This window comes from Engystomops pustulosus, chromosome 10 (assembly GCF_040894005.1).
Source record: "Engystomops pustulosus chromosome 10, aEngPut4.maternal, whole genome shotgun sequence".
In the NCBI taxonomy this organism is placed as follows: Eukaryota; Metazoa; Chordata; class Amphibia; order Anura; family Leptodactylidae; genus Engystomops; species Engystomops pustulosus.
The window spans coordinates 3,445,672-3,459,297 of NC_092420.1; the positions used below are offsets into that span (position 1 = coordinate 3,445,672).

At 45.5% G+C, this 13,626-nt stretch overlaps 1 protein-coding gene and 1 pseudogene across 1 annotated transcript; both read right to left on the bottom strand.

The window, feature by feature from the left end:
- Nucleotides 1–434: 434 nt before the first annotated feature.
- Nucleotides 435–1,381, bottom strand: LOC140104648 (olfactory receptor 1J21-like; annotated as a pseudogene).
- Nucleotides 1,382–9,425: 8,044 nt separating this feature from the next.
- On the bottom strand, nt 9,426–10,376 carry LOC140104649 (olfactory receptor 5V1-like). Its single transcript, XM_072128289.1, has one exon. It carries the CDS (start codon nt 10,374–10,376, stop codon nt 9,426–9,428), a length of 951 nt encoding a protein of 316 aa, XP_071984390.1.
- Between the last annotated feature and the right edge of the window lie 3,250 nt (nt 10,377–13,626).

Consider the following 13,626-nt stretch of genomic DNA (forward strand, 5'->3'; position numbering starts at 1 on the left):
ATATTGTTTTTATATGTATAATTTACATTTATCATACACTTCGGCCTCCTGGTGCTTCTAGTGGACAATTCTTTGATTATTTAAGGATTGGTAAGATAAAAACCTTCCTAAGAAGCCTTGATAAATGTCCCCCTGTGTGTGTCATATGTCATGAATAACTGGTGCGGGAGCAATGTGATTCTGGGGCCACTACTAATTGTGTTCTGCCTATGGAGAAGAGACATCTCACCGAGCAGTTGTTCCGAGAAAGAGATAACCTGAAACCTCTGCCTATTGCCTTCAAAAGGGGATTGAGCCCCATTTATGTTCCTTTCTTTCCAACAAAAAAATTCCACATTGCACTTTATGATTGGATCTATTTATTTTAATAAATGCAGCTGAAAACTTGTCCTGAGCTCAGACCATCAATGATGGACCCTGAGCAGGAGTCATCTTCATCTCCTTGTAGCGGTGTCTGGATGCAGCCGGTGTATATGTAACACTCTCTGCAGTGCGGCCTTCAGGTCTTTACTCCTCAGGCTGTAGATTAAGGGGTTCAGTAAGGGGGTGATCAGGGTGTAGATCACAGTGACCACTCCATTCAGTGTAAGGAAATTACTTGTGTCAGGAACAAGGTAGATAAAAGTTATTGATGCATAATATATAAGGACCACAGTGAGATGAGACGTACAGGTGGAGAAAGCTTTACTCTTCCCATCACTGGTGCCGATTCCGAGGACTGTCCTAAATATTCTGACATAGGGGTAAAACGTGGCTACAAAGGCAACGATGCCAGAAACAGCTCCCACAATAATAAGGGTTAGAACATTGATTGTAGGATCAGTACAGGAGATCTGGAACAAATGGGGAAGATCACAAAAGAAATTCTGGATGAGGTTGGGACCACAGGTCAATCGTCTTAGACATAAAGTAAAAATGATGGGGGCAAGGAGAGCAAACGACCAAACCAACGACACCATCTGCGTGCAGATGCTCCAAGACATGACTTGAGAATAGTGGAGAGGATGGCAGATGGCTACATACCGGTCACAGGACATGGAGGACAACAAGAAAAACTCAGAGGTCCCAAAATAAATCACAAAGAACATTTGTATTTTACATTCTTGGAGCGCCATGGACCAGCGGTGGGTGATGAGGTGGGAGAGCATGCTAGGAGCAGTGACCGATGAGTAGGACATGTCCAAGAAAGCCAAGTTACCAAGAAAGAAATACATGGGTGTATGAAGATGAGCACAAGTAATAACTAGAAGGATGATGAGGAAGTTGGAGAAGACTTCATCAGGTAGATGAGGAGGAAGAAGATGAAGAGGACATGGATGGTCTTCTGATCATCCGATAGACTCATGAGAAGAACCCTGGTGATGGATGTTTGGTTCTTCATCGGTCAATTCTTTCCAATAAGAAAATCCATGGAAACATTTTGAGACGTTATTAATGAAATAAAACCAACACTAATCCCGGCTGTGATTGCTGATACTAATCGCTGCCGGAGTTCTTTGTAGGTCTTTGTAGGTCTCTGAAGAAAAGAAGCCGCAAATTCCCCAAATCTCTGATCTGCAAATCCAGAAATAATGGAGAAGGGTTTCGGGACAGTAATTATCATGTTACTTATACGAAAGTGTTTTATTCTAAAATAACAAAAAAAAATTCTCAATACAAAGTTCTCCTTCCCTGAAGAGCTCGTGTACAATGGGGAAGCCAAGATGAAACCTTCTACGTACCAGACAAAAGACAAAGTAAACGTAAAACGCAACTCAATCCACCGCGGTGGAAACCTGAGCCTTCAGCAAAACATGTGGGTAATGTGTTTTTTATATAATCAGGGAGGATTTTTCATGGATAAAATGTAAAGATATTCTTAACAATGATCGATTAACGCTTAATTCAAACCCAATTCTAACATAATAACCCTTTAGCGTCTCACATAGGCACCAAGGAGAAGTAGAGAAGACCCTGCCCAGATCCACTGCCAGCGTTATACGCTCTGACTTCTCAAAGTCTCCCAAGTGGAGGACATCAACTGTTGGAGATAGTAGTCAAGGGTGCCCAGACTGTGAAGCTTCAGCATGGAGGGGCACTGGTAACACCCCTGGTGATGGAAATATAGAACAATACAGACACAGGAAGGGGGCACTTTGTTCAGCAGTGCCAAATATCTGGAAGTGACCTCTCTGGGAGGTCTAACTACAAAGGCTTAGACCAGTCCTGCTGGCACCGAAGGTTTCACAGATTCCCCTCCACTTCTTTAGACAAAGACACAAAGAGCTACAAAAATCAGTGACTTATCTAACAATATGCCGGTAATAGATTCATGGTCCATCCCAGCCCCGGGCCAAATACATAGCGGGGATCAGGGCAGCGAGGGGAACATGGACCTTGGATTCAGTTTGTTCAGGTGGTCTTGGAAAAGGAGATATACAGAACTTGTAATGGGAGCATAGGAACTGGGTCATGTCTGGTATCAACAGAATCCAGAGAACCATATGGGTCTGATGAGACCAGAACCCTGACAGCTAGGAGTGAGATGATCCACACTGACAACTAGGAGTGAGAGGATCCACACTGACAACTAGGAGTGAGAGGATCCACGCTGACAACTAGGAGTGAGAGGATCCACACTGACAACTAGGAGTGAGAGGATCCACACTGACAACTAGGAGTGAGAGGATCCACACTGACAACTAGGAGTGAGAGGATCCACACTGACAACTAGGAGTGAGAGGATCCACACTGACAACTAGGAGTGAGAGGATCCACACTGACAACTAGGAGTGAGAGGATCCACACTGACAACTAGGAGTGAGAGGATCCACACTGACAACTAGGAGTGAGAGGATCCACACTGACAACTAGGAGTGAGAGGATCCACACTGACAACTAGGAGTGACAGGATCCACACTGACAACTAGGAGTGACAGGATCCACACTGACAACTAGGAGTGAGAGGATCCACACTGACAACTAGGAGGAAGAGGATCCACACTGACAACTAGGAGTGAGAGGATCCACACTGACAACTAGGAGGAAGCGGATCCACACTAACAACTAGGAGTGAGAGGATCCACACTGACAACTAGGAGTGACAGGATCCACACTGACAACTAGGAGTGAGACGATCCACACTGACAACTAGGAGGAAGCGGATCCACACTAACAACTAGGAGTGAGAGGATCCACACTGACAACTAGGAGTGACAGGATCCACACTGACAACTAGGAGTGACAGGATCCACACTGACAACTAGGAGTGACAGGATCCACACTGACAACTAGGAGTGAGAGGATCCACACTGACAACTAGGAGTGAGAGGATCCACACTGACAACTAGGAGTGAGAGGATCCACACTGACAACTAGGAGTGAGAGGATCCACACTGACAACTAGGAGTGAGAGGATCCACACTGACAACTAGGAGTGAGAGGATCCACACTGACAACTAGGAGGAAGAGGATCCACACTGACAACTAGGAGGAAGAGGATCCACACTGACAACTAGGAGGAAGAGGATCCACACTGACAACTAGGAGTGAGAGGATCCACACTGACAACTAGAAGTGAGAGGATCCACACTGACAACTAGAAGTGAGAGGATCCACACTGACAACTAGGAGGAAGAGGATCCACACTGACAACTAGGAGGAAGAGGATCCACACTGACAACTAGGAGTGAGAGGATCCACACTGACAACTAGGAGTGAGAGGATCCACACTGACAACTAGGAGTGAGAGGATCCACACTGACAACTAGGAATGAGAGGATCCACACTGACAACTAGGAGTGAGAGGATCCACACTGACAACTAGGAGTGAGAGGATCCACACTGACAACTAGGAGTGAGAGGATCCACACTGACAACTAGGAGTGAGAGGATCCATCCTGACAACTAGGAGTGAGAGGATCCGCACTGACAACTAGGAGTGAGAGGATCCGCACTGACAACTAGGAGTGACAGGATCCACACTGACAACTAGGACTGAGAGGATCCACACTGACAACTAGGAGTGAGAGTATCCCCACTGACAACTAGGAGTGACAGGATCCACACTGACAACTAGGAGTGAGAGGATCCACACTGACAACTAGGAGCGAGAGGATCCACACTGACAACTAGGAGCGAGAGGATCCACACTGACAACTAGGAGCGAGAGGATCCACACTGACAACTAGGAGTGAGAGGATCCACACTGACAACTAGGAGTGAGAGGATCCAACCTGACAACTTTGAGGGGACACTGAGGAGCTTTGGTCTGCACTCTCTCATTTTGGCCGCCATCTTGCTGGGATACAAAGCTAATCACACCCATAGGCCATCCACTGCGTTTCTCTATGACCTCCATGAGTTCTCATTGGTTAACATATCATGTGATATCCAGGAACCAATCAGAAATGTCCTTACTACACAGAGGATCACACTGTCTAGAAGGGAGAATGTGCACAGTAACAAGTGTGTAAGTGATTTCATTACTACTACTCCTATCCTGCATATATAGACACAGCACAGTACTACTACTCCTATCCTGCATATATAGGGGGACAGCACAGTACTACTACTCCCATCCTGCATATATAGGGGGACAGCACAGTACTACTACTCCTATCCTGCATATATAGGGGGACAGCACAGTACTACTACTCCTATCCTGCATATATAGGGGGACAGCACAGTACTACTACTCCCATCCTGCATATATAGGGGGACAGCACAGTACTACTACTCCTATCCTGCATATATAGGGGGACAGCACAGTACTACTACTCCTATCCTGCATATATAGACACAGCACAGTACTACTACTCCTATCCTGCATATATAGGGGGACAGCACAGTACTACTACTCCTATCCTGCATATATAGGGGGACAGCACAGTACTACTACTCCTATCCTGTATATATGGGCACAGCACAGTACTACTACTCCTATCCTGCATATATAGGGGGACAGCACAGTACTACTACTCCTATCCTGCATATATAGGGGGACAGCACAGTACTACTACTCCTATCCTGCATATATAGGGGGACAGCACAGTACTACTACTCCTATCCTGCATATATAGGGGGGCAGCACAGTACTACTACTCCTATCCTGTATATATAGGGGGACAGCACAGTACTACTACTCCTATCCTGCATATATAGGGGGACAGCACAGTACTACTACTCCTATCCTGCATATATGTACACAGCACAGTACTACTACTCCTATCCTGTATATATGTACACAGCACAGTACTACTACTCCTATACTGTATATATGGGCACAGCACAGTACTACTACTCCCATCCTGTATATATGGGCATAGCACAGTACTACTACTCCTATCCTGTATATATGTGCACAGCACAGTACTACTACTCCTATCCTGTATATATGGATACAGCACAGTACTACTACTCCTATCCTGTATATATGGCACAGCACAGTACTACTACTCCTATTCTGTATATATGAGCACAGCACAGTACTACTACTCCTATCCTGTATATATGGGCACAGCACAGTACTACTACTCCTATCCTGTATATATGGACACAGTACTACTACTCCTATACTGTATATATGGGCACAGCACAGTACTACTACTCCTATCCTGTATATATGGGCACAGCACAGTACTACTACTCCTATCCTGTATATATGGGCACAGTACAGTACTACTACTCCTATCCTGTATATATGGGCACAGCACAGTACTACTACTCCTATCCTGTATATATGGACACAGCACAGTACTACTACTCCTATCCTGTATATATGAGCACAGCACAGTACTACTACTCCTATCCTGTATATATGAGCACAGCACAGTACTACTACTCCTATCCTGTATATATGGGCACAGCACAGTAATACTACTCCTATCCTGTATATATGGGCAGAGTACTACTACTCCTATCCTGTATATATGGACACAGCACAGTACTACTACACCTATCCTGTATATATGGACACAGCACAGTACTACTACTCCTATCCTGTATATATGGGCAGAGCACAGTACTACTACTCCTATCCTGTATATATGGGCACAGCACAGGACTACTACTCCTATCCTGTATATATGGGCACAGTACTACTACTCCTATCCTGTATATATGGGCACAGCACAGTACTACTACTCCTATCCTGTATATATGGGTACAGCGCAGTACTACTACTCCTATCCTGTATATATGGGTACAGCGCAGTACTACTACTCCTATCCTGTATATATGGACACAGCACAGTACTACTACTCCTATCCTGTATATATGGACACAGCACAGTATTACTACTCCTATCCAGTATATGTGGGCACAGCACAGTACTACTACTCCTATCCTGTATCCTGTATATATGGGCATAGCACAGTACTACTACTCCTATCCTGTATATATGGGCACAGCACAGTACTACTACTCCTATCCTGTATATATGGGTACAGCACAGTACTACTACTCCTATCCTGTATATATAGGCACAGCACAGTACTACTACTCCTATCCTGTATATATGGGTACAGCACAGTACTACTACTCCTATCCTGTATATATGGATACAGCACAGTACTACTACTCCTATCCTGTATATATGGGCACAGCACAGTACTACTACTCCTATCCTGTATATATGGACACAGCTCAGTACTACTACTCCTATCCTGTATATATGGGCACAGCTCAGTAATACTACTCCTATCCTGTATATATGGACACAGCTCAGTACTACTACTCCTATCCTGTATATATGGACACAGCTCAGTACTACTACTCCTATCCTGTATATATGTACACAGCACAGTACTACTACTCCTATCCTGTATATCTGGACACAGCTCAGTACTACTACTCCTATCCTGCATATATAGGTGAACAGCACAGTACTACTACTCCTATCCTGTATATATAGGCACAGCTCAGTACTACTACTCCTATCCTGCATATATAGACACAGCACAGTACTACTACTCCTATCCTGCATATATAGGGGGACAGCACAGTACTACTACTCCTATCCTGTATATATAGATGAGCACAGTACTACTACTCCTATCCTGCATATATAGGGGGACAGCACAGTACTACTACTCCTATCCTGTATATATAGATGAACACAGCACAGTACTACTACTCCTATCCTGCGTTTATAATGAGCACAGCACAGTACTACTACTCCTATCCTGCATATATAGGGGAACAGCATAGTGCTACTACTCCTATCCTGCATATATAGATGAGCACAGTACAGTACTACTCCTCCTATCCTGCGTCACAGCATGAGGAGGATGGAGGACAGGAGGTCACAGTATGAGGAGGATGGAGGACAGGAGGTCACAGTATGAGGAGGATGGAGAATAGGAGGTCACAGTATGAGGAGGATGGAGGACAGGAGGTCACAGCATGAGGAGGATGGAGGACAGGAGGCCACAGTATGAGGAGGATGGAGGACAGGGGGTCACAGTATGAGGAGGATGGAGGATAGGAGGCCACAGTATGAGGAGGATGGAGGACAGGAGGTCACAGTATGAGGAGGATGGAGGACAGGAGGCCACAGTATGAGGAGGATGGAGGATAGGAGGCCACAGTATGAGGAGGATGGAGGACAGGAGGTCACAGTATGAGGAGGATAGGAGGTCACAGTATGAGGAGGATGGAGGACAGGAGGTCACAGCATGAGGAGGATGGAGTACAGGAGGTCACAGTATGAGGAGGATGGAGGATAGGAGGCCACAGTATGAGGAGGATGGAGGACAAGAGGTCACAGTATTAGGAGGATGGAGGACAGGAGGTCACAGTATGAGGAGGATGGAGGACAGGAGGTCACAGTATGAGGAGGATGGAGGACAGGAGGTCACAGTATGAGGAGGATGGAGGACAGGAGGTCACAGTATGATGAGGATGGAGGACAGGAGGCCACAGTATGAGGAGGATGGAGGACAGGAGGCCACAGTATGAGGAAGGATGGAGGACAGGAGGCCACAGTATGAGGAGGATGGAGGACATGAGGTCACAGTATGAGAAGGATGGAGGACATGAGGTCACAGTATGGGGAGGATGGAGGACAGGAGGCCACAGTATGAGGAGGATGGAGGACATGAGGTCACAGTATGAGGAGGATGGAGGACATGAGGTCACAGTATGGGGAGGATGGAGGACAGGAGGCCACAGTATGAGGAGGATGGAGGACATGAGGTCACAGTATGAGGAGGATGGAGGACAGGGGGTCACAGTATGAGGAGGATGGAGGACAGGGGGTCACAGTATGAGGAGGATAGGAGGTCACAGTATGAGGAGGATGGAGGACAGGAGGTCACAGCATGAGGAGGATGGAGGACAGGAGGTCACAGTATGAGGAAGGATGGAGGACAGGAGGTCACAGTATGAGGAGGATGGAGGACAGGAGGTCACAGCATGAGGAGGATGGAGGACAGGAGGTCACAGTATGAGGAGGATGGAGGACAGGAGGCCACAGTATGGGGAGGATGGAGGACAGGAGGTCACAGTATGAGGGATGTATTGCCCCGGCAAAGCAAATTTCAAGTACCGTCATCAAGTAATTGTAATTATAATGATACTTAGATCTTATGGTTAGAGTACTGTACATGTAATGTAGATGTTGTCCTTTGATGTCCTTTGATGTCCGCTTCTATCATATTTTACATTTTAGGAAGTATAGAACAAATTAAGTGTTAACGTTATCACCGGTGACATTTAGCATGTTCAATGTTAGTGGAAATGGAGTATTGACAAAATGTGGTTAATTTTCGTTTTGTGCTATGACATTTTATGATTATGATGTTTTTAGGGTTAAAGTGAGGTTACCAGATGTACTATATGCAGCAAACACTAAACGGCGGTGGAGAGGGCTCAGCCTGTGAGCCCAGTCCATTCACCCACAGCCGACGCGTGACTTGGTAAAAGGTCGAACTACACGTTTTCAGCTTAATTTAATGGGAGCCTTCTTCAGGTGCGTTAAGGGTTCGAAGCAGAGACTGCTAATGCTCTTTTTAGTTTACTAAAAAACTAATGCTGAATGTAAGTCGGAGTGCCCTGGATTGTACCTTCCGTTTACCTTTAATACATATTTACCTGACGAGGAATGACTGGACCTCCAGACCGCTGGGCGATCCCGACGGCTTAAAGACTTATCCTATATGTTATTAACTTGGTGATCAATACACAATAACACAAGTGACGAGAGGGTGAAATACATCTTATATCATCTGCCTCCTATTGAGTGTTTCTGACCCCTACACGTGAATCTCTATACCTCTCACATATGGACCTGAGAGGTTATCCCTCCAGATTTACTGAAAATTAGACACTTTAGTATAAGCAAAAGCAGAACAAACCTGCTGTACAATGGGATCTTATCTAGAAATGTAAGAAAAGATTGTCCTGAGCCGAGATCATGTATGATGGACCCTGAGCAGGAGGCATCTTCATCTCCTTGTAGCGGTGTCTGGATGCAGCCGGTGTATATGTAACGCTCTCTGCAGTGCGGCCTTCAGGTCTTTACTCCTCAGGCTGTAGATTAAGGGGTTCAGTAAGGGGGTGATCAGGGTGTAGATCACAGTGACCACTCGATTCAGTGTAAGGAGATGACTTGTGTCAGGAACAAAGTAGATAAAAGTTATTGATGCATAATATATGATGACCACAGTCAGATGAGACGTACAGGTGGAGAAAGCTTTACTCTTCCCATAATTGGTGGCGATTCTCAGGACTGTCCTTAAAATTCTGACATAGGGGTAAAATGTGGCTACAAAGACTATGATGCCAAAAACACCACCCACAATTATGAGGATTAGAACATTGATTGTAGGATCAGTACAGGAGATCTGGAACAAATGTGGCAAATCACAAAAAAAATTCTGGATAAGGTTAGGGCCACAGAAGGTCAATCTTTTTAAACATATAGTATATGTGATGGATATAAGGAATGGAATTGACCAAACCAAAGATGCCAACTCAGCACATGCACCTGAAGACATGAGCTGAGAATAGTGGAGAGGGCAGCAGATGGCCACATACCGGTCATAAGACATGGAGGCCAACAAGAAAGCCTCAGATCCTGCAAAATATATAACAAAGAACATCTGTACTATACAATCTGAGAGGGACATGGACCAGTGTTGGGTGATGAGGTGGGAGAGCATGCTAGGGGCAGTGACCGATGAGTAGGACATGTCCAAGAAAGCCAAGTTACCAAGAAAGAAATACATGGGTGTATGAAGATGAGCACAAGTAACAACTAGAAGGAGGATGAGGAAGTTGGAGAAGACAGTCATCAGGTAGATGAGGAGGAAGAAGATGAAGAGGACATGGATGGTCTCCTGATCATCTGATATACTCATGAGAAGAACAATGGTGATGAATGTTTGGTTTTTCATCTTTACAGCTCTATATTTCCAATGATAAAACTGATGTAGAATTTGGTGGAGTAAATTCACTCAACAATTGAAAATTAAAGGTCTGAAATTTCTAATAGTAAGAGATAATGTCGTCCTTTTAAAGCTCATCAGTTCTCAGTGGAGAGAAGTCTCAGTATCCCCAAACCTCCGCTCCACACATTAATGAAAAGGATAATAAGGTCTCAGGACAGTTAATTCGTGATTTTATTTCACTCTGTGAAAATACTCAATTTAAAGTTTTCTAGCAAATATCCTGGTTCATTTCTAGGGCTTCAAGCCAAAAGTCTATGGTCCCCAGAACAGTCTATGGATGCTGTCTTGGTCTCCCGGCATTGTCTTCCTGTGGTCCGACTCGAGAAACCGCTGGTCATCTCATCCGTTAGTGGGCAGATTCTCTGTGACCCGGTCTGTTACTTCACCGAGCCCCTGTGCCTGAAAATTGGGCCTTGCACAAAGAGAGACTGTCGTTCTATGTGTTACCTAGGTTAATGTCTTCTGTTCTGCTTGGTCTTCCATGGTTGCAACATCATGCTCCTGTTCTCAACTGGCAGACCGGTGAAGTTCTTAACCGGAATGCCAGTCATGCCATATCCACCACAGCTTCCCCGTTGTCCTCCAAGCCTCCGGTGTCTCTCTCCACTTCATATATGGACTTTGTCTTCTGGGAGAAGCAATCAGAGACTCCACACTATCCCTACAACTGCCCTATAGAATCATTGTTGGGCACTTCTCCTCCACGGGGTCAGGTGTATCCACCTTCAGTGCTTGAAACCGTGGCTATGTTGGCCTACGTGAAGGAGAACCTGCAGAAGGGGTTCTTACGCAAGTCCTCTTCTCCTGCTGGTGCAGGGTTCTTTTTTGTAACCATAAAGGATTAAAAGTAAAAAGTTTACTCCTTCAATGCATAGACTATTGCAGTCTTAACAAAATTACCTGCCTCCTAGGGTGCACAAGCGCAGACTCTGTAAGATTTAACTGTCCAGCACGACGGTGATTGGCGCTGGCCGGCTGCCTGCCTTGGTAAATTGCCGGCCCCTTCCTGTGTCCCCTGCCGGATGTTTGAGCCTTGTGCCTTAAAAAAAGCTTAAAAAAAGCTTCACTATAGTGATTTCCCGTTGTGACCTTGATTCCGTTCCTGAATCTGATTCTCTGCCGCCTGTCCTGACCTTCTGCCTAGTCCCTGACTCTGATCCTGTGCGCCTGTCCTGATCATCTGCCTGACCACGACTCTGTCTCTGCCTTACAATTCTGTACCACTCCTTGGCTACAAGTCGCGCCTATGTAGCAACCTGTTGGTGTCCCGTCGCAGCAAGTCCAACCCGCTTTGCGGCGGGCTTTGGTGAAACCTGGGTGCCACTTAGACTCTGCTCCAAGGTGTCGGCTTATGTCATCGCTCGTGTTGGATCAGTGGGTCCACTACCCCTGACCCTGACAACAGAGAGTATTCAAAGAAGCCAAAGGAATAAGGATGTGGGGAACAATATAAATTGCATGTCCACTAATGCCAGAAGCCTCACAAACAAAATTGAAGAACTAGGAGTCTTAATGTTGGAGGGTAGATATGATATAGTGGGTATCAATGAGACATGGCTGGACAATAGCTATGACTGGGCTGTTAGTATAGATGGTTATAGTCTTTTTTAGAAATGATTGTATAAATAGACAAGGGGGAGGGGTTTGTTTATATGTGAAATTTTTCCTCAAGCCCATTCTGCTAGATGACATCAGTGAAGATGTAGAGTCCCTATGGGTGGAGATGAGGGGAGGTAAAAAGAATAATAACATATTACTATTATTATTAGGAGTTTGTTATATGGCTCCAAATTTTCAGAGGAAATGCTGATAAGTCAAATAGATGCAGTCTCAAAGCACAGGAAGTACTCATCATGGGGGACTAGAATTAGATGTTTAAGTTACTAAAACATGAAGGTAGTGATGAGGCGTTGCAGGATTATAAAGAGAACTAAATTCTGTAAAAAACAGATAAAGGAAGTAAAATAGAGGCTGAAAGAAATATTGACATAATATAAATCCACTATTAAATGTTAGCCGCTTAACCCAGGAAGAGGTGCGGCGCTGCCTCAACACCACTAAAATAAACAAATCATGCGGCCCAGATGTCATACACCCTCTGGTACTGCATGAATTATGTACTGTGATAGACATTATTTTAAATATTTGAAGATTCCTTAAGTACTGGTTGTGTTCCACAGGACTGGCATATGCTGTACATAACCTTATAACCCAGCATCAGCATCAGTTTATGAGGGATCAGTCCCGCCAGAGTAATCTGATTGGCTTCTATGAGGAGGTAAGTTCCAATCTAGACCTGGGGAGGCTGTGGATGTTGTATATCTGGACTGTTCCAAGGCATTTGATAAAATGCCATATAAAAGGTTGGTACAGATTGGGTTGACTTTACTAGTGGAGTACCACAGGGGTCAGTATCAGTATCAGTATAGTGACCTTATAGAGAGTTTCAATATTTGCACATGATACTAAGCTCTGTAAAGCAAATAATACTGAGGAGGATAGTATAACATTACAGAGGGATTTGTGGAAGCTGGAGGAGTGGGCGGAGAAATTACTGATGAGCTTTAATGTAGATAAATGTAAAGTTCTGCACTTGGGTTTGTTAGGATCAGTGGATCCTCTGGACCACCGCGGGAGATGTAACTAGCCAACACCCGGAACCGGAGCCTAGCGGCACCTGGTTTTCACCAGAGCCCGCCGCAAAGCGGGTTGGACTTGCTACGGCAGGATACCACTAGGTCGTTCCCAGGTGTGACTAGCCCACGGTGGCAGCCGAGGTCGAGGTACCTTAACGGATGACAAACTCGTAGTCGGGTCCAGGCACAGGGTCAGGGCAGGCGGCAGAGATGCAACGTCAGGTTCAAGTCCGGGGTCAGCAACAGGAGGTCCAGGCAGGAGGGAACGGGAACACAGGCACACAGCAACAGGGAGGAACACAGGTAACACGGCAACACAGGACTCAGGAACGGGAACACACAGGAATACACTGGAACGCAGGAATACAGGAATACGCAGGAACACAGCAATACTCGCTAGGAAGCTTTCTCTAAGGCACAAAGAGGCACAAAGATCCGGCAGGGAATGATGGGAAACAAAGGGTTATATACAAAACAGGAAATGACCAATACTAATCACCTGTGCGCTGGCCCTTTAAATCTTGAGGCAGTGCCGGACGGGAGCGGGAGCCAGGAGAGGT